The following is a 26763-nucleotide window of genomic DNA, read 5'->3' as shown; positions in this document are numbered from 1 at the left end:
ATAGGTGAACTTGTGTCATGGGGGTTTGTTGTACAGATTATTTCATCACTCAGATATTAAGCCTAGTACCCATTAGTTGTTTTTCCTGATCCTCTCCCTCCTCCCACCCTCCACCCTGATTGGAGAAATCTGAATATAGACTGAGCATTAGACACATTACAGAATCAGTTTTGCCAGGTGTCATAGTGATATTGTGGCTATGTAAGCAAATGCCTTTCTTTGGAAATGCATGCTAAAATACTTAGGGATGAGGTGTCACGATATAAATTACTTTGAAATAATTTAGCAAGAATAGGTAGATAAAGAGATACGAAGCAGATATGGCAGAATACTGGTGTCGAATCAAGATGGTATGTATATGGATGTTCAATTGTTTTATTCTACTTTTATATTAGTTTGAAAGCCATTGCACTCCAGCCTGGCGACAGAGCGAGACTCTGTCTCAAAAAATAATAATAATAAAAATAAAAAAAGAAGTGTATTAGTCCATTTTCATGCTGCTGGTGAAGACATACCCAAGACTGGGAAGAAAAAAATTAATTGGACTTACAGTTTCACATGGATGGGGAGCCTCAGAATCACGGCAGGGGGCAAAAGGCACTTCTTACATGGTGGCAGCAAGAAAACTGAGGAAGATGCAAAAAGCGGAAACCCCTGATAAAACCATCAGATCTCGTGAGACTTATTCATTACCATGAGAAGAGCATGCATGGGGGAAATTGCCCCCATGATTCAAATTATCTCCCACTGGGTCCCTCCCACAACATGTGGGAACTATGCGATTACAATTTAAAATGAGATTTGGGTGGGGACACAGAGCCAAACCATATCAAGAAGTTTAAGGATATGGCCTGCAGATGCAAAATCACATAAACTTGGCCTGACAGTTTGGGAAGTAGTAAAAGTGAGTGTCTGAAAGGGCTGTATTTGCATTGGGCACCCAGGAAGGGCCACTGGTGCTAAGTTCACCAATATAATGAAGTGAGAGGGTCATTCACGCCAGAAGGACTGAGAATTTTGGAAGAATTAATGTATTTAGAGTGCCCAAGTTATCGTCAGCAATAATTTACTCACTGGCAAGATCGGATTGAATAATTCATGTTACAACTGCGATGAGAATACTCATGATTGCTGGTTGTTAGTTGGTTTTTGTACCCCAAATTAAGTCACCTAAAATTATTTCCTTTTCGTTAGGAGTTCTGAGGATGTGTTCTTTTTCTTTTCTTCCATTTATCCTTCTTTCCTTCCTTCCTTCTTTCTTTTCCTTCCTTTCTGCTTTCCTCCCTCTCTTCCATTCCTTCCTGCTCTTTCTTCTCCTTCCTTTCCGCTTTCCTCCCTCTCTTCCCTTCCTTCCCTCCCTCACTTCTCTCTCTCACCAATTCTTTCTCCAAATAATATTAAGTAATTGTCCCATCCACTCAAGGCATAGATGTAGAGTGAGAGTTAAAATGCAGAATTGCTTCCTGCAATGCTAAATTGTTCTTAAAGTACAGTTGTTGTTCAGGAAGTGTGTTTGCAGCCCTGTCCAGCTCCATTTCTGGTGTGATTTTAGGGAGCTGGACTGTGCCATGTTACGCCGCCTGGAGAAGAGGATTCTGGTCGATCTCCCCAGCCGGGAGGCCAGGCAGGCCATGATCTACCACTGGCTGCCTCCTGTGAGCAAGAGCAGGGCCTTGGAGCTGCGCACAGAGCTGGAGTACAGTGTGCTGAGCCAGGTCAGCTGCCCTAGAGAGGGGCACATGTAGGTCAAGGGCTCACCACATGGCCATCTTGTAGACCAGGTCTTACCATGAGCTGACAGAAGCTTAAGACACTTAGAATAAGATCAAAGCTGCCCCTATAATGCAATGGGCATCTTCACAGAAGAATAAGCTCCTTGTCACTTAAAAATATTCAGAGAGGGAGAAACAGTGTGAGGCAGTGGAAACAGCATAGGGTTTAGACTCAGAAAACCTATGGTCAAATCCTGCCCCTGCTGCTTGTTAGCTGTGTGACCTCAGGGAAGTCACTTACTCTTTAAGCCTCAGTTTCTTCATCTGTAAAATGGGTAGCAGATGAGCCACAAAGAATGACTGTGATGATTACATAACAGAAAAGCTCCAGGTACATGTCTATTATGCACATTATCACTGGTGTCCATTCTCAGGGTGTTGTAGAAATGTTGCCTGCTTTTGGTGAACATTTGAACACAATGTTCTCTGAGGCTCCTAAATGGCAGGTATGATCTTATTTACAAGAATAAATGTGCCTACCAAATTTGAACATCCTTGGATTTGAGCACAGGGACCCCGATAGCCCAACTTGGGTGTTCTGGTCCTTTACTGGCATCTTACAGCATATTTTGATAGTGTTAGAAAGCCCTTCTAGCCCAGCTGCTTAGGTTATCCCAGCATGCTAGCAGGGTCTCTGCCTCAAGCACTGTTTATCTGGGAATCTTTTTAGGGTGTTCATGGGTGACAGATACAGAATCTACACAGGACTTCTGATACTGGGTCCTGCCTATAACAATGTAATGGCCAGGGGCATTCTGTCCACTGACCAATGGCTGTTTTTTGTGGCTGTTTCAGGAGACTGAGGGCTACTCAGGCTCAGACATTAAGCTTGTCTGCAGGGAAGCAGCCATGCGGCCTGTGAGGAAGATCTTTGATGCACTTGAAAATCACCAGTCAGGTATGGGTTGGATCACTGTGAAGGTGTTCTGGGAAATTTGTGTAAAAATCCCTCTCACCAGCAGATGGAGCCTGGTGCCTGTTCTTGGTGCCACTTTACACTTGCAACACGTTTTTTGGTCAAATCATCCCTCACTCAACTCATTCCTCTGTGGGTGTTCTGATTCAGATCGACTTTGCTCACAGAAGATAAACTCCTTAGGGCTCAGGCTTTTATTTCTCTGGCACACTCTGATGTTGGGCTGGATCCATTTGAGGCACTATATAAATATTAAATAATACTTGGTAACAATACATTTAAGTCACATTTTTTTTTGTCTAGGCCTTAGGGGCTAACTCAGTTGCACATTAAAGAATTTTTCCCCAGCCCTCTTTAGTCTTGCCTTTTGCTGCATTAACAATTAAGAATGCTGCATTATGCATTGTCTTGAAAGAAGGTCTATTAGCGTTTCAAGAGCATTGATCACCAAGAGGTCGAGTGTTGTGCTGTTACTGTTGTGTTCTTATCCTAGAAAGCAGCGACTTACCGGGGATCCAGTTGGATACAGTAACCACTGCCGACTTTCTGGATGTGCTAACTCATACCAAGCCCTCCGCAAAGAATCTGGCTCAGAGATACTCAGCCTGGCAAAGAGAGTTCGAGTCTGTTTGAAACCACATTTACCCTGACCTGGCCACAAAGGCCTCCTAGTTTATTAGTGTCCGTGGGAGAAGAACAAAATGATTGGAATGGAAAAGAGAAAATTATTCTTGAAGACTGGATTAACTTGAGCCACTGTATTGTTTGGATAGCTGAGATATATTTATTAACTTATCATTACTGATGTCAGCAAAATATTGAGGGTTTCAGTTACATACATATATGTGCTATTAGGTCATACAATGGAGATTTTTCTGACAATTAGACTCCATAAAATTTTAATAAACAATTTAATGTTACTCATTTGTAAACTTTTGAAGAAAAAGATGTACTTAGAAAAGTTGTGTTGGCCAGGCACAGGATGACCCTGAGTTGGGGCAGCCAAGTAGAAGCTAAGCTTGACAGGCACTGCCCAGCGGACAGTCCCAGGGTGAAGAAGGATGAAGGCAGGGAAGGCAATGCAGTTTCTCATTCTGGACAATATTCTGTATCGCATCAGCTCTCCCTAATTCTGACTCCATCCAGCTTTGTCAGCAGCAAACCCCTCCCAAACTAAGCCCCACTCAGAAATGTCACTGAGCATTCTGATCCTAGAGCTAATAGCTGGGGTGACTAGCACACCATCACCATCAGCTGCCAGTATGACTGTTTTGGGTTCTGGCCCCCAATAACATCTTTTAACTCTTCACATCTCACATCCGGTGTGCTCTGCCCTTCTCTTTCCATTGCCACAGCTTCTTACCAGAACCAAAGCTTAGGATGGGGCACCTGAGCTTAGAGAATATTCGTTCCAAGTCTTCCCTGCTCTTAAGCTCTTCCCCCTCTCCTTAAGGGGTTACAAACAGCTAGAAGCATCTCTCTCAGAAACTCACAATCCGAGGCATCTACTTTGAACCCTTGATAAATTTTGAAGGCTTCCACTAAGTAATGCGACTTCTTTTCCCCCACTAGAACTTACCTATGGGAAATTACCTTCTTTTCTCTTCCTTGCCTTGTTTTCATCATCCCTGCAGACAGACTCTTCAAGAGGAAAAACTTCCAAAAAGAGACACTTTGGATAGCTAAGTATCTCAAAGGATTTTTACCCTTTTAAACAAAACTAAAGCATGTTTTGGGGTATTGATTATTTTGAGATTATTCTCAAACGCCTCTTTAAACATCATTTCATGGAAAATATCAAATTGAAAATATATCTTATTTAACAAATTGAAATAAAAAAGATTTCATCTCAGTACATGCTTAAACTTCTTCATGAGCATCAGGCACTACACTATGCCAGCACCAGTGATACAAAGCATAGAGTCCCCAGCCCCCGGGCCATGGACCCGTAGTACCCTCTCGTTGCTTGTTAGAAACAGGGTTGCACAGCAGCTAAGAGGCAGGTGAGCATTACTGCCTGAGCTCCACCTCCTGTCACATCAGTGACAATATTAGATTCTCATAGGAGTGTGAACTCTATTGTGAACTGTGCATGTGAGGGATCTAGGTTATGCACTCCTTATGAGAATCTAAGTAATGCCTGATGATCTGAGGTGAAACAGTTTCATCCCAAAACCATCCATCCCCCACCCCCCAGCCAGGCTCAGTCCGTGGAAAAATTGTCTTCCATGAAACCAGTCCCCGGTGCCAAAAAGCCTGGGGACCACTGATATAAAGGACTCTACATTGAATGGCCTAAGACTGATGTAAGGCCCAAGTTCTGATGTCTGCTTTATGGTTTTGGGGGATTCTTCTTGTCAGGCCATCAGCTGACATTTCTTGTAGCTGCTAGTCCATTCGCTTCTGGCCACTACCATAATTTCTAATTTTATAAAATCTCAACTGCTGTTGCAAATTTGCTGCGGTGGGAAAGCTGGTGCTGTACGTGTACCCAAGAGTGACTGGGTAAAGGGGCAGGGGAAGTGCTCCTGTGGATAGCATGCTTTGTGACAATACATTTGGGTCCTTTCTGCTTACTGCCCGCTCCTGAATGCATTCAGGATAAGTGCAGTTCTGCTATCCCTCACAGCGAATACACTTAACCTTCTTCCACTTCCAAAACCCCATATGCAGCCTGTGTGCCTGCTGCATCTCCACATCCTCCGTTCCCTTTAAATATCGCCTCGTCCATGTTTTTAACACTTCCACCTCTATTCAATCACATATTCAGTCCTCCCCTTTTTTCCTAAGAAAATTTGTCTTCAAATACTTCGGCATGTGGATGTTTTTCTGTCACACATTTACTTTGGTGGCTTCTTCTTGATGTTTTATACATTTATTCCTGCTTTGGATGAAATGAAGTGTAGCTCTTTCATCTCTCTGCCCTTTCCTTACCACGTATACGTGTCTTTCTCCATCATTCCAAAAGTTGTATTATGATTTTAAATTAACTCAATAGCCAGTATTTTTATTAGAAATGTACATTGTTAACTGCAGAGCCAGCTAGTGAATTAGAATTACATTTGCTTTCTTGTTTTGTCTTCCCTAGAATTAACAACTGCCTCATTTTTCTATTTGCTTAATTTTCTAAGTATCTTTTTTTTTTTGGCAACACATTCTTGGACCTGTCAGGTGCCCATCAATATTCTTTTCCAAATGACCAAACATACCAGATAAACTTTCCACTCCCTTCCCACCCGCTCTGGTCCTGGTGTTTTAAGGGAAAGGGGAGCAGAGGACCATGGCAGAATAAGCAATTTGTACCTAATCCATTTCCAGCCCTGCATCTCACCCTGGCCCTACACCATGCCCACTGTTCCCATGGCCTTAATTTCCATGGTTCCATTTTTCCAGAGAATAATGGAAAACTTCCATTCTCCTGCCTTGGCTAGGGGTTGGCATCTGACTGCTCAGGATGGGTAAGTTTCCTGAGGCTCCAACTTTTAACCAATTCCTCACTTTCAATCCTGTCTTGTACCTCACTTCCTCCCCACCTGTTGTCTGCAAGCTTGAGTCTTTGAAGTTGTTCTCCAGGATGAATTTTGGCTGTATTTTCTTTGCACTGATTTTATCAACATTCCAACCAGTTTCCACCTTTCAGATTACTGTACCTTTTCATCCACTGATGCCTCCTCTACCTTCTCTTGTGGGCTGACCCTGTGGGTTTACAATTATTCCTTTTACTCTTATTTTGGTACAGCTTTGAGAAAAAGAGAAAAAGAGACCAACACATACGACTTAATATAATGTTAAGAGTCTCCATGATTATTTTTTAAAGTAGTTTAGAAGTATATATCTAAGTTTACATAGGAGATTGGCCTGATAGCTGTTGGAGGAAAGTTTAATATATTTTCTTCCAAAGTAGAGGTCACAGCCCAAAGACCTACAGAAACATGGAATGTAGTGGCAAATGAGGAGTAAGATGGGTGTTAGGCAAAGCAGAGGTGGAGATGGTGGTGAGCTAGAGAGGGCCAGGGACTCTCTGAAAGACACAGTAATGACTCTGCTCCAATTGGCCATGGAAATTTGGATCTAACACAGACAGTTCTTCTCATCTTCCTAGAAAACCCAGTAGTTGATTTGCATTAGAATCTCCTGGTGTTCAGATGTTGGCAATCAAGGTTAACTATACACCTGTAGAATTCTCACGGCCTGCTCCCACTCACTTTTAAAAGCCTTCCTTGGTGGACCATACTTACCTAAAGTAACCGCATTCCTGTTGGCCTTCTTCATCATTCATCAATCTCTCATCGTATTAGGTAGCTATGTATACATGCATATGTTTCATCATTTGTTTGCCCCCTCCAAATGTTACGCTCCATGCCTGGAGTACTTTTTTTTCACTGCCATTGAATGAAAGATTATTTAAATTGGTGTACGCCAAAGGTTATCTGAGCACTGTCTGTGACTACTACTCCCATGCATTTTGCTCACTGCTTGTGATCTTAGAGGACTTACACAACCATTCTGAACGTGTCAGAGCCCTTGGTGTTGTTATTCATTTTTATATGTATTAATTTCCCAACTAAAAGACACGCATCTTAGAAGCCACAGCTGTATTCTCTCCATCTCCCTTATGCTTTACTCACAGAAAACATTAAATATCAGTTTTTTCAGGAAGATCAGCCAGTGAAGCAAACAGGAGTTGAGCACTGGAAAAAGCATTCAAACTGTTTGAAACAAATGATTTCTGGGACTTTGGCACCCTCATTACTGCTCCTTAAAGATAGCAACATGATTTGGGACAGGAGGTCTTGATGGCTGGTTTAATACGGAAGTCACCAAAAGTCTTGTGCATTTAGGCTGAAAAAAGCTTTTGTGACTTATGTCAAATAAACATGATAATGCAAACACAGCCCTCTGCAAACAACTGCTAATATGACAAAGGGATTCTACTGCTCGAGGCAGTGTTTTAATGCAATAGGTTAGTGTCATTTAAAAAATTCTCTACTACAGGTACCCAAGGACTTCAGTTTTATCCTGCATGAACACACATTGGTCCAAAACCCAACTGAACACAATCAGTGTAGGTGTTTTTAACTTCCCTGTCCAACACACTACTGTAAGTTCTAAAACATGGGATTATGTGTGAATTGACATATATTATTCCACCGGAATTTCTGACATTATGGCTACAGGTAAAGTTTGATGGAATTGTCACTTAGAGTGAGGTAGGTTATCCTTTTCCTTTCCTAGGCATTACGATTAGCTCTCACTGATACAGAACGCACGGTAGGCAGAGCTACTGCAACCTGTGGCTGACTCTGGAGTTGTGGGTGGAGGGGGTCTGTCCTCCCCTGGACTGGAGCTCTGCTCTGTTCCACACTCCTGGCTCACAGCAGATGTGGGACACTCAACTCCTAACAATGGATGTTTTCTAATAACCTTTCCAGTCCCAAAGTGTCACATGGTCCCTTTTCTGGCCAAGGACAGGATTATAATAAAACTGATACAAACACCATCCTTGAGATTAATACCAGATAGCCCTTCAAATGGGACAGCCAGTAAATGAAGCCTTTTAGAAACTTCAGTTACTAAACTTCCTCCATGAGGCCCAAGGCAGACTAACCAGCTGACACTAACATGGATTGGAATGTTTATAAATAAGATTTTTAGTTATTCTCATGAACCTTACCGTGGGCCGGTCAGTTAGCAAGGCCTATATAATGCTTGTTAAATATCTCAAACTAAGATTTTCAGGGCTCACAGGGATAAAGTGGAATGGAGGAAAGGAGAGAAGCCATTTCTCCTGGCTCGGTCCACCATGCTCAGGAGACCTTTATCCTCTTCACTTCCTAACCCATCAATGATGTTCCCTTCTTGGTTTTAGCTCTAACCTGTCTCCAGAGCATCTGATCCATTACTTCCAAGTGTTTATTTAATGAACATTTTCTCCTGCCCACTCAAAGCTATGCTTTCTAGCATTACATTCCTATGATAGTTTTTATTGGTTCAGTACCCATTTGAATGCTTACCTGGGTTGCAGCAGATATAGCAAAGAATGATGAAACTCAAATTTAACTGGGTAGCAAAATTAAAATTAAAAAAAAATGAGATGCAGTCCTGTCTAGTGGGGAGAAGAGCATGTGAAGACATAAGTACACTCTTAAAGTGCCACATGGACATGAAGGAGGGGACACCTTGCCCCATCCTGAAGTCAGGGACGACATCAGAGAAGGGCAACGCCGAGTTGGATCTTTAGTGTTCTTGAGTAATGTGTATTCTTCTCCTTAGCTCTTTAACTGGAAAGGATCATTGAGGCAAAATCTTTTTCTTAATATGCTTATTTCCCACCATAATCAGGGCACTCAGCGCATAGCAACTAGCAAACACTTGATAATACTTGAGCCAAGGCATCACTGACCCAGGTGCCCAAGCAAGAGGGCAAAATTGAAGGCAGCCCACCAGGTACCACGCAGAGCTCTCTCCTCGCAGGCTGAGCTCTCTCTGTGTGCAGCTTTACTCTGAGGAAGTCTAAATGTAGTACAGAATTTCTTTTTTTAAATCCTCAGGAAGACTTCTTCCACTGAGATAAATGCAAAGATAAATTCTACCAACATTTTTCAGATGGTTAAATGTCGAGAGTCCTGCTTCATCATCATCACAAACGCACAGCATTTACCATTTGCCCATTGATATTCTAAGTACTTAATATATAGTTCATGCACATAATGCTCACACCAACCGTATGTGGTGGGCATTATCATTATCCCCATTTTATAGATAAGGAAAGAAGGCATGAGAGAGGTGAGGTGACTTCCCCAAGGCCAGAGAGCTAATTTTGTGTTACCAGGATCCAGAGTATGCTCTTAGCCACTCTGCTCATCCTTCTGATTTGGGGTGGTAGTCATATCACATCTGTCTTTTGCACTCTGGGATATATAAATACTAACACGAGGTATTTGCAAAAACAAAAACACAGTGCTCACCAAACTATTTATTTAGCTTTGTTCCCTCCCATCCAAGACTGCTGATCTCTAAACAAGCATCAAAACCCCAAGCTCATTAACATCAGAGTGAGCTTCAATAAGGTGAACACTACAATGATGTACAATTACATCCTAATAATTCAATGCCCAAGAGCCCTGTAAAACTATTGCAAGGCCCGGGATTGTCACAGTATGCAAATGCACTAGGAAAATCATTACCTATTTAGTCCCCTTCATTTTGGTGAGTTTAACATGAGAAGAATAATCCATGCTACAAGACGAGATTTCATTTTACAGCTGTAGTAACCAAGTACATAAAAGCTTGAATCTGTCCCAATAGCTTCTAAAAAATTTTTCCCATAGTGTCAGAGGCAAAAATAATGAAATCTTGCAAATGTACAGTTAATAGGACCCTAGTGGACACTAACTTCAAAAATGCATGGTCTATAAGACATTACAAGGCTTGATTCTAGTTTCTGCACTGTTCCTGTTAATAACAATGTCTAATTAAAACATCTGTAAAATACTGATAGTTTTAATTTTACATAAAATTTCCAAAACAACTGTTACACAGTATAATAGGTATCTGCAATGAATAGGTTATTAATGGAAGTATTATTTTAAATTAAAATCTGGTTCTAAATTTAAATTAGTCATCTCTGGCTAATGAAGAGAAAAAGAAGTCACCCATGCTGGGAATACAGTAGAAAATTTAGTTTTCAACATCTATTAAAGCAAATTCACTGTATCACTTGGGCTAAAGGACAATTCTCTTTGTTACTTTCTGTTTTCTCCATTTGGCACATCTGATGGATTTCACAGTTGAACTCAATATTAGAACTACAGCCTAATACACCTTTTAATACATTACTTTATAATTTAAAAACCACCATTCAACTTTCTTCACAGTCTGAAATCCCCCCTCCCTGTTTTCCAGTGAGGAGACAGCAGAGAACACACTTCCCTGTGGTAGCTTCTCCCTCCCAGCCCTGCCTAACCTGATGAATTTTTAAAAGGAATGGCCCAAAATCTCAGCTTTCCCTTTCTTTGGGTCTCATCTTCAGTTACAAAATAAAAGAGATTCGCAAGGCTTACTGGCTGGCCGCAATTCAATACCTTTCTTTCTAATTAATGCACAACAAAAGAGGGTTAAAAAGCGATCAGCACTGACTGGTGTGTGTCTACCGATGCTGGCACTGAGTTGGTCAGGGAATCATTCCAGACAGTAAGAAGCTGCGTTTCAAGTTGCTTCAGACGCACACATTGCTTCACAACAGGTGCTGCAGAATGTGGTCCACAGCATGAGGGAAACTCTCACAAGTTAAGTAAGGAGGTGGATTAATTTTTTCTTCATCTGATGCTCGGTATTTCCCTGAAATGAAAGCAAAGCCAGTAAACACAGGCTGCCACCAGAATGCTAAATTAATCATACCCCATGAGCACCTGGGTCATCACAGAACCACCCTTACAGTTTTGAGAGAATCAGGGGCCGCACATCTCCCAAATCACCTTTTATTGAGGCTTCAGGATGTAAACGAGGCAATTCAAAGAAATGTCACATTCATCCTTTCCCCAGGCCCTCTGGTCATTCACAATGGATAGGCCACAGGTACTGGGTCGCCTGACAACTAAGATTCTCTTCACATATTCACAGCTGATGAAATCATTTTCTTTCCCCTACCCTCAGCCCTAAAGATAGGTTGGTGATTAAATTAATTCTTCAAAGTGGAAGCCCAGATCCCAGAGTGCAGAGGACTCATCCGCTCCCAATGGCGACCGGGAACAGGATGTGCTGCTGACACGCAGGGATCCAGGCAGCCCGGGAGCCTGGCAGATGAGAAGGCCCTGGGTTGGGGAGGGAAAGACTGATGGATGCTCGCAGGCCTGGGGCCAGGCAGGACAGGCCACTTGGCATCAAGCAGCAGGCTCACTGCCTGACTCTCCCAACCCTGGAATTCAAGATGGCCTGCTGTTCTAGCACCTGACACACAATTTAACACCTCAACACAGCAGAGGAACCATTCCACAGTGGTCACAAAGAGCTTTTGCAAGTCAGAAGGTGCATGGTCCCTATTTAAAGACTCTTTAATGGGTCCCAGTGCCTTTCAGAAAGAATCTAAAATCTCTACTGCTGCTTGCCAAGCCCTTTGTCATACAGTCCCAGCGACCCTCTCACCTAAACATGTGCTACTGGCTCACCAGGCCGCAGTTCCAGACTGGACTTGGCTTTTCTGAGGGCCTTCATACCTGCCATTCCCTTGTCATTCCATTCTTCTCACCTGACTGCCTCCTTCATGCTTCAGGTCAGACCCCACCTTCCCATCCAAATTAAAACCCCTCCCTTGTCATTCACCTTGTTCTTTGCCTCCAGAACATTTACAACAATTTGTAATCATGCATTTATTTGTTTAACATGTCTTACATTTAAGAAGACTAAGTTATTTGAGAGCAGGGACTATATCTGTTATATGTCCCAGTGTATTCCAAGTACCTAACATAGCGACTAGCACATAGTAACCACCCTGTAAATATCTTTTTAAAGACTGAATGGAGGGAAGAAGAGAGGGGAGGGAGGGAGGAAATGCAGAATGCAGCTCCTGCCCTGTAGCCACCAGGGTTGCCTCTGCCCTTCACCTTTCTCCTTGCTCTCTCATCCCTTTGTGGTCTCTGTTATTGATTCTTCTGCTCTTCCCAGTTTTCTATGCCTAAACTCAGCTCTTTCAACAGACATGCTGTTTTCTACAACTACTTCTTTAAGAGGCTTTGCCAGACAAACACAAAGCCTGAAAAACTCTCTTTTCCACATCTTTGCATCATGGTGGAGAAGATGCTTCCTGTCTTATCTTACTGATTGTAACTTCTTACAGGAAGGCAGCCAGCATCAAATGTACAAAGGTAATTAATTAATATATACCTCACTCTCGTTAGCACCCTGAAGGCACCTGTCCGTAGTATGGTCCCTGAAGCAAGCTCTACTGCCAGTTTTCTTCCCAAGCTTAAATATGATTAAGTATAAACTCCTTCACAAGGTTTCTATTTGATCTTACAAGTAAGTAATGACTAAATATTACTATATTACCTACTTTCTGGATCCAGTGGTCTAAGGGACAAAGAAATAAGCTTCTTAGCCATGGAGTTAAAGGCTTTTGCTTAGTGTGGCTCTGCAAGTGGGGTTTCTACAAAGTACAAATTGACAAAAGTGGTTTAGGTGTATGTTCTATTTCTAGCACCTAGCACTGTGCCTGGCACACAGCAGGGGCTCAATAACATTCACAAGTGAATGAAGCTCCCTGCATTGCTCATGGCTGACTCACTCACTGCTGCAACCTGTGCTTTCATGGATGGATAAATGATGAACGGGGGGAGAAAACAGGATGCTATGTTGATGATATATGAAGTCAAAGAAGGATCCTTTTTTTTTTTTTTCTAGATGACTGTTTCACATGCTAAACAAATTCTGGTTAGGACTAGTCAGAAATATTTAACAAATAACTGATCAAATTATATTGAGCATCTACCTTGTGCTACCCCTTGAGAAACAAAATTGCTCAAGATGATCCACAAAAAGCACTTGTTATTGAATATTAATTAAAATACGGTTATTTTCAACATTGGGAAGCCTAGCACTTGTCCACTGCACTGAGTTAAAATTTATCAATGGAGCTGGCTGTTCCACGTTTTTAGAACAGTAGGGTTATTCATGATTTTTCTGACCAAAAATCAATGGTACAAATATGCCTGTTTTCAAGAGCTGTACTTAGTTGATTTACTAATTACACATTTTGGACTTGATTGTGTTATGCTGATGGCTTCTCAGAGACTAAACTGATGCCTGTGAAAGGCTGGTCACAACCAAATGACAGTCAGAAAAGATGACAGAGCCAGTGGAGACCAGCTGGGAGAGCTGGGCCCATCAAGACACTGGCAGAGGTACCATTTTGAAGCTCACTGTAAATCCTTAATTACATGAGCTAAAAAAAAAAAAACAAAAAACAAAACACTCATGGGAATAATACACAAGAGCAAAAATAGTTATCTCAGGATTTCTTCAATAATGAGAAAATAAAACAGCAAAAGGCAGAAATCTGAAAAGAAAGATACATGGAGGCTGGTGAGTGTGGCTACTTTTCCATATTTTATTTCATTCTTCCTCTTTTCTGCTTACATCACAGGGCTGTTACGTTCCTGGGAAGGTGATTATTTTGACTGAGACATTCAAAAAAACCCACTGTGTTAACTCTGGAGTGACTGGTGTTAATATCTGCAAGGCTCCAATGGTTCAATTCAGGCCTCAGGCACAAGCAGACAGTGTTTTCACTCTTTGTACAGACCTTCACCACATACTTCTTATTCAATTGTAGCTCCATCTACATTTCTTGTTTCTATTTGAAATTCAAAACAGATTTTAAGCAACCACGTTTTCTTGAACAAACATCATAGTCAATTTTTCTAAAAAATTTCCCAGTGGTCACTCTTCTTTGACTTTATGTTTAAATATTCCCTTCTGTAAACAGCCTATTAAATAGTTTTACTACTATGATATGAAACCAGGCAAATGAGCTCACAGAGACATCTATGGAACCACTTATCTGCTATTTGATTTATAAGAGTCTGATGATATTTCTTAGACAAGATTTCTGGCTGTCATGTGCTGTTAATTCCAAATGCAGCAGGTGCCATTTGGGGGCAGCACGCAGGGGAAGAAGGGCTTTTCATTTTAACGGTAACAGCACATTAAGTTCCCAATGCAATAATATTCGGCCCCACTCACAGATCTTATGCCTGTTCTTTCCTTACCTCGAAAGGACTTTATCAGTCCCACTCTACATAGGATCATAAACTATGAGGGTGAGATGGGACCAGTCCAATCCCATCATTCTAACAGGGCCTGAAAAGGGGAAGAACCTTGACCCGTGTCTCACACAGCTAGTTAGTGCAGAGCTGAGACCAGGACCCAAGGCACTTAACCAGTCTATGGTGGTCATAATACTCTATTAGTGAATCCTCCCCACTAAGATCTTTCCTTTTTCCTAAATTTATTTGAGATACCATATAAAGTAAACCTAATAGTGCCGGAAATACTTCTTAACCTTTTGCCCACCACAAACAGTAAGTAAAGAGAAAAAAAGAGTTTTTCAAATATTTTTGTAAAAGTTCAAACATTAACACGAAGAATCAGATCACTTAGCTGGCCAGTTCCTAAAGAAATCGGTATCACAGTCGTATAGCCAGCAGAAAAATAAAAGGTATTTTCACAGAGCACTACCATTCATGGTCCTTTGCTTCATCCCTCTGTGGTGAACTGTACATCCAGGAAATAATATAAATGCTGTCAATCAGGAATGGTTATCTCTGGGGAAGTGTTAAAATACCTCTGAGCCCTCGTCTTCCTAGCTTTGTACAGCACGGGCCCTTCCCAATTGTTTCCTATAATCCTATGCCGTTTTACTTTTGCTTTGTGGCAGAAAGAGAATAAAAATGCCCAGGGCTCTGCCACTTCTGCAAAGATTGTTCTTTAAGCCAACTGTGTATTCTACTATTCTGTTTTAGAAAATGCTTTATACAGAAGATACATACCAGTCTTTACTAAGATGCCCAGCATGCCAACATCCTGAGCCCCACCAACATCATCCCTGCAATCCTAGAAAAGCATAAAGAAAGCATTTAGTGCAGTGTCTTCAGTAAGCTAGCCAACAAACCTTACCAACTGTTTATTAGGCTAGGGTGTCCAACTGTAATGCCATGTTTTTTATTGAAACAGAAAAGAGAAGATGTAAAAGGTGAATCCACACGTAATACTCTGAGGAAGCATTCCAAGTTTGGAAAGGGAAGTATCTCAGAGGTGGAAGGTATACAACAGAGTAGTAATCTTGGTAACCAAACACAGACAGCAGAGTTACAATTACAATTCTCTATGTTTTGCCACACCTACATCTGTTTATCTCCCCATTAAACAGATCATGGAAAAATGCATTCTATCCATTTGGTAGTAAATAATCCAGCTGCAGACAGCGAATGAGCTAGATTCAGAAGACAGCTTTTCTGTGGACCACGTAGTATGCTATCCTTACTTTCCATCCCATTGTCCTAACAGATAGAATCAAGTTAAATCCAGATACTCAAACAGACTCTGACTGTCTGATGTTCACTTCACACTTGGGAATAACAGATCATTCTGAAAAAGAAGCTCCTCTTCCTAATCATTATTCAAGACAAGGATAAATATACTTGGTTAAATTCAATGATGATGAATGCATGGTAATTAAAATTCCAAAGACTGAAAGAAAAATCAAAAAAATTAATCTTGCCCCCTCATGTCAATAAGCAGGATTGATTCAGACCATGCCTGAAGAAAGTTTTTTTTTTCCTTAAAAACCATTAATATTGTTCAACAACAGCCCCTGAAAATGAGTTTCAGAATGTCAAAATCCTTATTCAAGGTCCAACTTCAAACCTTTTCTGTTACAGCTAAACTTGCCCTGTTGAAGAGTGGAGATGGGAGAGAAGAGACAGGGAGGTGGGAAAAAGTGAATGTGGACAAGGAGAAGGGGGGAACCACCACTTTCCTGGATAACCAACAACCCTCCATGCAGCTGAACACAGCTATTGCATCCCTTCCCATCTCTCATCCTGTCCCAGGGCCAGCATCTCCTGGGATAAAGAATTCTGAAGCCTCCAGCTCGGATAACCACTTCTTCAGACGCATTTGTCTAGGAAAGGCAGCTAAAGCCTTGCCAAGAGGAACAGGTGTGACTCAAAAGATGGTTTCTCAAAATATTATTGAGCTCAGGGTTTATCCTATTCAATTTTAGGTGAATGATTATAGAAACAGAAGATAAAATCAGGAGGACTGTGATACACATTTCCACCATCACAAGTTAAAACAGCTAGGGAGGGAGTCCTGAGCTCAAGTTCTACTGCCAGCTGTGCTACTAATTAGCTATGGGAATTCAGGCTTGGAGATTCACCTCTTCGGGCTTCAGTTTCCCAGTCTATAAACTGAGGAGTTTTGGACCAGACATTTGTGATGATCCCTCCCAGCTTGACATGTTATTATTTAAAAATTGAAATATAATCCTGGCCACTAACTTATCGTGTGGCAGTGTGCTTTCCAGCTCTTTTCCCATCGAGACACACACAGGAAATAACATTTGCCTAGTACACTGGGGGAAACTGACAAGATGCTCATGGCCACAGGTGACCAGCCAGGGCCTCCAATCATCCCAGGCTCAGCCCTGCCACTCAAAGGGCTAAGGTGATCCATATCTTTAGCTATTTGTGGCACACAAAGAAGTTCTTCCATAAAGCATATGCTAAGAAAAAAAAACAATAGTGGTAGAATTCTTTGGTATAGGTTCTCATTTGTATAGTGGTGTTCCTCAAAAAGACATTTACAGCATTCAACTAACTTGCAATATAAATGGCTTTTGAACTATGTATATAATATATAAACATACATATATATATATTATAGGCGTTAACTACATATATATGTATTGTAACACACAAATCTCCCATTACGCTATGGAGAAATGTCAGAAATAATAAAAATTTCAGTTATTTAGAAAAATACCACTAAACACTGACAGGAAACCTTGTTTTATAGGTAGCCACTTATATACTTATGTACAGTAAGAGAATGTCCCATTTCCTAAAGCAGTGTTTCCAAGCTGGCTCTCCCAGCATGACAGGTGAGCTGGGAGCACCTCCTGGGTTCTTCTACTTACATCTCCTATCATGACAGCCTCCTCAGGTTCACAGCCAGTGCCTCGCAATGCTTCCAAAAAGAACGTCTTCTCTGGTTTCCCCACGACTGTGGCTTTGGTATCTGTGGCATACTCTAAAGCAGTCACAAATGGTCCAGGCCCCAGGGCTAAGCCATCTTTCCTCTTGTAATACCTGGCTTTGTGGATTGCTATCAGAGGTGCTCCATCCAGGAGTAACCTAGAGAGAACAACAACAAAAAAGAAATTGACTAAAAGCAAGGCTTTTATGACTGGGAAAGAATGTCAGACTTACAAAGTGGCTTTATTCACATCCACAGAAACAAATAGTTCCTTATTAACTTTTAATGACTTGCTGTCTTCTAATGAATTCACAAAGAAGTGCTGGGAATTACACTCAGATACACTAAAGAAAGGTGATAGATTATTAAATTTGGGATTGCTTCAACCTTTTACCTTTAGTGGTTTCAGACACTACCCAAATCACCAGGGAAAGAGAATTAAGAGAACTAAAGCTAAATAAGACACTCCAGGGAAGAAGCTTAACTTAATGAGACAAGTTGTTTCAACCTTCCCCAATGGTAAGCAGGAGGCTCCTGAGCCTTTTACAATACTACACAATTGTTGCTGCAGTGACATATTAAGTTAACTCCTAAAATATCTGAACTCCTGTTTCCTCTACTCCAAAATGTAAGTTTCTTTTTAATTCAGAAATTTTTAATAAAGTGTTTTACAAAGAGTTTCTGCTTGCACTTTTACCTCTTATACCTTTTGACTGCTTTCAACATTATTTTGCAAATCAGGTCATCTTTCCTGAAGAAAAAGATTTACGGGAGACCCTTCCCTGTCAGGTCCCTTCCTTTGTCCTGATACAGGACAAACAATACTCTCACATCAGACAAAAGGACATAAAGAGTTTTCCCATTATTTTGATAAGCAAATTCTACCTATAGCTAAGAATCCTCATTAGATAAGCAAATTCTACCTACAGCAAAACAACAAAACAGGTCAAAAAGTCCCCAGAAATTTAATACTCATTTTCCAACACCCAACCTAAAACAACTGCCATCCATCACAATAATACAGCCTTTAGTCACATGGCAGAAGTACTCATGCACATATTATCATCTAATGGCATGTGGGACACGATATATTTCTTAAACCGCTTTTAACCAATGTAATAAATGATCTCACTAGCTTAATTTACTTTAAGTCATCTACTTGGTTAAAATATTTAGTATGTCCATCAAGGAAGAATTCATCATATCTTACCCTTCACAATTATGAGTAATTAAGCGCTCAACTATGACACTGCTAAATTATTTTTGTCAGTGGGCATGGAAATGCCTTCCTGTGGGAGACGCAGAATTCAGACATTTATGATTAAATATTTTATTAAGTAAAAACCAACACTATTACAGGGCCTTACTGTTAGTTACTACAGATTGCTCACAGCACTGGACAGATCCTTCAAATTTATTCACTAATATTAACACAAATTTATTTCTTAAAGCTGCTCTTGAAATACAACTATTAGGAAACCTGGCAAAGCCACTCTGTTGGCCTTAAAGACCTACAGCTGACAGCAATGAGTTACTAACGGGTGACTTATCTATCTCCTCTCCTGTCACCCCACCCCCAAGTCCACTTATTTGCTACTCTACCACGGAACTAGAATTCTTTATGCAACAGACCTCAAAATTGCTTTCCACTTATATAGCTAAACTGAAAACTCATTTGATTTAGCTTTGTTAATATTTTATTATATATTAACTGGGGATAAGACTTATCAGCTTGATTGATGTGTGCACTTAATTCCCATGCAGTACTTTAATGCCTTCCCTGGAACAGCTGAAACTGTGGGTTCCTCTACACTTCTCTAAATGGGAATTGGTTCTACACCAGGCTGGAGAAGTATTATACATCTCTCAGGGAAGCAGTTCTCCTTCTACTGTTCTCTGCACAGTATAAGCTTTACTGAATCTTTGAAGAGTCAAGGCATACTGAGGATGGACTGAAAAGTAAACGTTTTCTAGGACGTGGATTAAAAGATCTTTTATAGTTAAACATTTTTTAAAATATCAGAGCCACCCCAATACTTGGAGTATTTTTATACTTACTAGACAGGGCAACAAGAGGTTGGCTGTGACTATGGCTTGTCCCCCCAAAATTCACGTGTTGGGATATTAATTCCCAATGCAACAGTGTTGAGACAGGGGCCTTTAAGCGGTGACTAGGTCATGAGAGCTCCACTGTTATTGAGGAAGTAGGTTAGTTATTGCAGGCATGGGTTCCTGATCAAAAGGATGAGTTTGGCCCCCTTCACACTCTTGCATGCGTGCTCTCTTGACCTTCTGCCTTCTACCACAGGATGATGTGGCAAAAAGGCTTTCACCTGGTGCAGGCCCTTCAATCTTGAACTTCCCAGCCTCCAGAACTGTAAGAAATAACTCTGTTCTTTATAAATTACCTAGTCTCAGGTATTGTTATAGAAACACAAAATTTTAAAAGATAGTTGTTTTTAATACAGAGACAATATATCAGCAGAAAATCTGAAAATTTTTTGTCTAACTATAAGACTACTGGAGGCCAGGCACGGTGGCTCACGCCTGTAATCCCAGCACTTTGGGAGACCAAGGTGGGAGGCTCACTTGAGGCCAGGATTCCAGACCAGCCAGAGAAACTCCATCTCCAAAAATAATATATATGTAATTATTATAAGAATTATGTGACTTGCTTTATTGTGATACTCACTTTATTGCAGTGACCTGCAACCAAATTCAAAATATCTCTTAGACATGCCTGCATTTGGAAGAATACTAGATTGGTTTTTGGGTTCTGGGTTTTTTGCTTCTGCAGTAAAGCAAGTCACGTAATTATTTCTTATAATAATTACATATCTATAATTATAATTTTTTAAAAGGCACAAAGAAGGTCTAATTCAAAAATTTCTGGTTATAAATTCCATGTAGGTGAATAAATAAAGTGTAAAAAATCCTAGCCCAGGGAGCAGGGCTACCATATAAAAATCTCAGGCACAGCAGCAAGAGAAAGCTGAAGGGGTGATTTAAATTTAGAGCCACACAATTCCTCGAAGCCCTAGAACCAGAAATATCATTTGACCCAGTAATCCCAAAGGAATATAGATCATTCTATTATAAAGATATATGCACGCATATGTTCACTGCAGCACTAGTCACAAAAGCAAAGACATGAAATCAACCCAAATGCCCATCAATGATAGACTGGATAAGAAAATGTGGTACATATACACCATGGAATACTATGCAGCCATAAAAAGGAATGAGGTCATGCCCTTTGCAGGGACATGGATGGAGCTGGAAGCCACTATCCTCAGCAAACTAACACAGGAACAAAAGACCAAACACTACATGTTCTCACTTATAAGTGGGAGCTGAACAATGAGAAGACATGGACACAGGGAGGGAAACAACAAACACTCGGGCCAGTCGGGAGTGCCGGGGAGAGAGAGCATCAGGAAAAATAACTAATGCCTACTGGGCTTAATACCTAGGTGATGGGTTGATAGATGCAACAAATCATCATGGCACACATTTACCTATGTAACAAATCTGCACATCCTGTACTTGTACCCCGGAATGTAAAATAGAATACATAAATTTAGAGCCACAGAATATTACTGAAAGAGACCCAGAGAAACATCAAGTCCAACATGACCTATTTTACAGATGAGATCATCTGAGATGCTGGCACCAATCAAGAAGAGCTAGAACCAGTGCTGGAACCCGGAACCTGAAAACCAATCTGGGATTCTCCCAAATACTGGGATGTCTATAAGATATTTTGGATTCAGCTGCAGACCACTGCAATACAGCAAGTATCACAATAAAGCAAGTCACATAAATTTTGGTTTTCCATAGTCTATTAAGTGTGCAACAGCACTGTGTACAAAAAAAAATGTACGTATGTTAATTTAAAAATACTTTATTGCTGAAAAATGCTAACAATCATCTGAGCCTTCAGGGAGTCGTAATCTTTTTGCGGGCAGGTCTTGCCTCGATGTTGATGGCTGCTGACGGATCAGGGTGGTAGTCATTGAAGGTTGAGTCACTGCAGCAATGTCTCAAAATCAGACAACAATGAAGCTTGCTGCATCAATTTTAATCTTCCTTTCATGAAAGAATTCTCTGTAGTATGTGATGCTGTTTCACAGTATTTTACTCACAAAAGAAACTCTTTCAAAATTGTGAATCAATCCTCTCAAGCCCTTCTGCTGCTCTATCAGTTAAGTTCATGTAATATTCTAAATCTTGTGTTGTTATTTCAATAATGTTCGAAGCATCTTCACCAGGAGTAGATTCCATCTTAAGAAACCACTTTCTTTGCTCATTCAAAAGAAGCAAGTCCTCATCCATTCAAGTTTTATCATAAGATTGCAACAATTCAGTCACATCTTCAGGCGTCACTTCTAATTCTAGTTATTTTGCTATTTCCACCACACTTGCAGTTACTTCCTTCACTGAAGTCTTGAACCCCTCAAAGTCATCCATGAGGGTTAAAATCAACTTCTTCCAAACTCCCATTGATGTTGACATTTTGAGCTTTCATGAATCACAAATCTTCTTAATGGCATCTAGAATGCTGAATCCTTTCCAGAAGTTTTTCAATTTTCTTTGCCTAGATCCATCAGAGGAAATCATTGTCTATGGCAGCTATGGCCTTACAAAACGTATCTTTTAAATAGTAAGACTTGAAAGTCAAAATGACTGCCTGATCCGTGGGTGGCAGAATGAGTGTTGTGTTAACAGGCATGAAAACAACATTGATCTCCTGGTACATCTCCAACAGAGCTCTTGGGTGACCAGTTGCTTTGTCCATGAGCAGTAATATACTGATGGGAATCTATTTTTCTGATCAGTAGGTCTCAATAGTAGGCTTGGAACATTCAGTAAACCATGCCATAAACAGATGTGTTGTCATTCAGGCTTTGTTATTCTATTTACAGAGCACAGGTTTTAACTTAAGTCACCGGCTGCATTAGCCCCTAACAAGAGAGACTGCCTGTCCTTTGAAGCTTTGAAGCCAGGCATTGACTTCTCCTCTCTAGCTATGAAAGTCCTAGGCAGCGTATTTTTCCAATGTAAGACTGTTTCATCTACATTGAAAATCTCTTGTTTAGTGTAGACGCCTTCATCAATGATCTTAGTTAGATCTCTGGATAACATGCTGTAGCTTCTACATCAGCACTTGCTGCTTCATCTTGCACTTTAATGCAAGTTCATGGAGACAGCTTCTTTCCTTAAACCTCATGAACCATCCTCTGCTAGCTTCAAACTTTTCTTCTGTAGCTTCCTCACCTCTCTTAGTCTTCACAGAATTGAAGAGAGTTAGGGCTTTGTCTTAAGGGAATGTTGTGGCTAGTTTGAGCTTCTATCTAGACCACTAAAACTTTCTCCATATTAGTGATAAGGCTGTTTTGCTTTCTTATCATTTGTGTGCTCACTGGAGTAGCACTTTTAATTTCCTTCAAGAACTTTCCTTTGCATTCAAAACTTGACTATTTGGCACAAGAGGCCTAGCTTTCAGTCTATCTCAGCTTTCGACATGCCTAACTAACCTTACTCATTTCTAGCTTTTGATTTTAAGTAAGAGATGTATGACTCTTCCTTTCACTTAAGACACTCAGAGACCACTGTAGGGTTATCAACTGGCCTAATCTCAGTATCATTGTGTCTCAGGGAATAGGGAGGCCAGAGGAGAGGAAAGAGATAGAAAAACTGGCTGGTGGAGCAGTCAGAACACACACAACATTAAATTTGCCATCTTACATGGGCAAGGTTTGTGGCTCCCCAAAACAATTACAATAGTAACATCAAAGATCACTGATCACCATAACACATAATGATAATGAAAAGTCTGAAATATTGACAAGAATTACCAAAATGTGACACAGAGACACAAAGTAAGCACATGCTGTTGGAAATATGGTGCCGATGACTTGCTCAATGTAGGGTTATTGCAAAATCAGTTTGTTTAAAAAAAAGTGCAGTATCTGTGAAGCGCAATAATGCAAAGTGCGATAAAAGGAGGTATGCCTGAACACTACGCTGTCTTTCTAAATAACTTAACCATTTCCCCTGAAGATGAAGCATGTGGAAATGAAATTATACTGCAGTTTAAGTACTGGTCAAACACCTACCATATGTCCAACATCAAACTGGTAAGTCCCTCTCACCCCACTCCCCAAAAGTGTTCCTTCCCCAATCTTTCCCATCTCAATAATTTCTCCCAGTTACTCAAGCCAGAACCCTACCAGTCATCCTTGATTTCTCAATTTCTCCCACCACCTCCACATCCCTATTCAGTAGGAAATCCAGTAATTTCCAATTTTGAAGCAAAAAATATCTCAAAACTGTCTTACTCTTTCACTTGAACTGTAATAGCCTTACAACTGGTCTTCCTGCATTTTTCTCTATTATTCCAATCCATTGAATAAGCAACAGTGGGAGTTTTCAAAAGTCCAAATAGATGTGATCATGTCCCTCCCCTGCTCAAAAGTCTTTAATAGCTTCTCATAGCAACTAGCATAAAATCCAAAGTCCTTAGCACAGTCTCGAAAGCCTTGCCCTATCTACCCCCAACCCACATCTCCACTCTCATCTCAAGTTACCTTTCCCATTATTGACTGAGCTCCTGCCACAATAGTTTTTTCTCATTTCCTCAAAACATGTCAAACTCTTCCTGCTTCAGCCCCCATATGGTGCCCCCTCCTCCTGAAACGGTTCCCCATACTTTCCACATAGATTTCTTCCACTCATTTGTCAGGTTTCAGTTTAAATGTCGGCAAATCAAAGAAGTCATTTTTAATCTCTCTTTAAATAAAGTGGACTCCCTCCTCACATTTGGTAACTATTTCAACCCCTTTTTTCCTTCATATATCACTTGGCACAATTGGTAATCCTTATCCTGTTGTGCTTGGTCTGTCTTCCTCACTAGAATACACTCTCCATAATGCCCATCAGTTGTACTCATCACTGTATTTCCTACTTAAAAAAAAGAAGGCCTGGTACCTTTTGCTAAATGTTTATTCAATAAACTAAATCATGGATGAACCTCTGCATGCCTCAGTGTCCCGACCTATGACAACTATTTTTATTAATAAATGTAGGAAGTATAGTAACTATACTAAAAATAAATAATGGAGAGTCACTTCACATTTGTGGGCTTCAGTTTCAAATGAAGCACTAAATTAGATCAGGGCTTTTCAGCCCTACTATTTTAGGCCAGAAAATGCCTGTTGTGGGGGCTGACCTATGTATAATAGGATGTTTAGCAGCATTCCTGGCCTCTACCCATCATATGCCAGTACCACCCCTCTCCCTCAGTTATGACAACCAAAAATGTCTCCAAACCTTACCAAATATTCCTTAGGGGGCAAAACTGTCCCTGGTTGAGAATCGCTGAACTAAAGTAATGCCAAAGTGTTAACATTCAACACACTTAAAAGTAATACCAATCAACTCGACAGACATGAACTATTAAAAGTTCAAATTAAAACTAGTGAATCATGAAAAACACCAAAGGAAAATACCACTAACATTTAATTAATTGAAACCCCCCAAATACCTCCAATGTCACACTGACACAGTAATTCTCTCATTAATTACTGAAAAAAATGTAATGAGTTTGTAGAGACTCAATGTTCTACATAAAATAAAAATCTAAGAATACTATACATCCAAAGTGACAGATGAAATGAAAAATTAAAATAGAAAATCTAAGACAACTTCAGCACTGCTATTTCTAGTTATAATCAGAATTAAAAAAAAAAAAAAAGGTTTGAAGTCTTTGGGATTAAAAACAAACAAACATAGCTTATTGACCTAGTAAGAAATACTTGAAGAGGTGAAATACTGAAAGTTCTACCCCTGAATTCAGAAGTAAGATCAGGCTATCTACTATCATCACGTGTATCAGTACTGCACTAGGAGTTCCAGACAGTGTAATATAGCAAAAAAATAAAAAGAATTTTAACACTGGAAGGAGCGATAATTAAAACTGTCATTACTGTCTACAATTGTCTATGTAGAAATGCAATCCAAAAGATTCTACTAATACAAACATTTATTAGAATTAGCAAGTAAATGGAAGAAGACTGCTGGATACAAGATTAATATATGAAAACCCTATTAGCTTTCTATGTATTAGCAATAAGCAAATAAATATGAAATTTAGCAAAATACAAGGCTGGGCACGGTGGCTCAAACCTGTAATCCCAGCACTTTGGGAGGCCAAGGTGGGTGGATTGCCTGAGGTCAGGAGTTTGAGACTACCCTGGACAACATGGCAAAACCCCATCTCTACTAAAAATACAAGAATTAGCCAGGCATGGTGGTGCATGCTTATACTCCCAGCTACTGGGAGGCTGAGGCAGGAGAATCACTTGAACCTGGGAGGCAGAGGTTGCAGTGAGCTGATAGCGTTCAATGCACTCCAGCCTGGGCAACAAGGGCGAAACTCTATTTCGGAAAAACAAAAACAAAGACAAAATACAATTTACAATAGCATCAAACAATATGAAAGACAAGAATAATTTAACAAAATGTCTAAGACCCACATTCGAAAAACTATAAAACACTGATGAGAACAAATGTAAAAAAACAAACAACAAAACAAAAAAACACCCTAAATAAATGGAGATACATTTGATTTTCACAGACTGTAAGATATATTATTGTACAGATGTAATTACTACCCAAATCCATAGATTTAATGAAGTATCAAACTCCCAGCAGGCTTTGTTTGTGAAAGTTAACACGTTGATTTCAAAATCTGTGTGGAAATCCAAAGGAGGTAGAATAGCCACGACAATCTTAAATAATAAAGTTGGAGGATGTACACTACCAGATATTGAGGCTTATTATGAGGCTACAATAATCAAGACAGTATGGAATGGCAAAAGTATAGATAAATAATCTAGTCATTTGATTTATGTCAAAAGCACAACTGCAATTCAATGAGGGAAGAATGGGTCTTTGCAATACATGTTGCTGGAACAACTGAGTATCCATACATAAAAATGAATTTCTATTTCACACAATTCACAACAATTAATTCAAAACAGATTCTACACCTAATTGCTAAAAGTAAAACGATAAAGCTTACAGAAGAAAACACAGGAAAATATCTTCATGACCTTGGGGTAGGCAAAGATTTCTTAAACAAAACAGAAGAAAATACTGACAAATTGAACTACATCAAAATTAAGAACCTGATGTTCTCATACTATTAAGAGAGTGAAAAGGCAAATCAAAGACAGGGATATCTGCGGTACATACATCCAACCAAAGTCTCGTAAGATATAACACTTTAAGAATTCTGAGGGTGCAGCAGTTCTCACC

General features: G+C 40.2%; 2 protein-coding genes across 16 annotated transcripts in view; one reads left to right on the top strand and one right to left on the bottom strand.

Annotated features, from left to right (window-relative positions):
- The window catches only part of KATNAL2 (katanin catalytic subunit A1 like 2), a 138105-nt gene extending 133565 nt beyond the window's left edge, over window positions 1-4540 (top strand). For all 12 annotated transcript variants that reach the window (XM_050768170.1, XM_050768160.1, XM_050768159.1 and 9 more), the window contains 3 exons: window positions 1553-1715; window positions 2568-2670; window positions 3182-4540. In XM_050768170.1, coding sequence (XP_050624127.1) covers window positions 1553-1715; window positions 2568-2670; window positions 3182-3321 — 406 coding nt within the window. In that variant the 3' untranslated portion in view covers window positions 3322-4540. The remainder of the gene's footprint in view (window positions 1-1552; window positions 1716-2567; window positions 2671-3181) is intronic.
- Window positions 4541-9652: 5112 nt separating this feature from the next.
- HDHD2 (haloacid dehalogenase like hydrolase domain containing 2) overlaps window positions 9653-26763 on the bottom strand; it is a 48899-nt gene continuing 31788 nt past the window's right edge. For 2 of the 4 annotated variants that reach the window (XM_050768182.1, XM_050768184.1), the window contains exons 5-7: window positions 17384-17600; window positions 15234-15297; window positions 9653-11028 (exon numbers count right to left, since the gene is read on the bottom strand). In XM_050768182.1, the coding sequence (XP_050624139.1) occupies window positions 10925-11028; window positions 15234-15297; window positions 17384-17600 (385 nt within the window). In that variant the 3' untranslated portion in view covers window positions 9653-10924. Of the gene's footprint in view, window positions 11029-11154; window positions 14039-15233; window positions 15298-17383; window positions 17601-26763 lie in introns of those variants that run through there. The other 2 variants (XR_007721322.1, XM_050768183.1) reach the window with 2 other exon arrangements.

The sequence above is a fragment of the Macaca thibetana genome, chromosome 18 (assembly GCF_024542745.1).
Source record: "Macaca thibetana thibetana isolate TM-01 chromosome 18, ASM2454274v1, whole genome shotgun sequence".
In the NCBI taxonomy this organism is placed as follows: domain Eukaryota; kingdom Metazoa; phylum Chordata; class Mammalia; order Primates; family Cercopithecidae; genus Macaca; species Macaca thibetana.
This window is presented reverse-complemented; position numbering and strand designations above follow the sequence as displayed.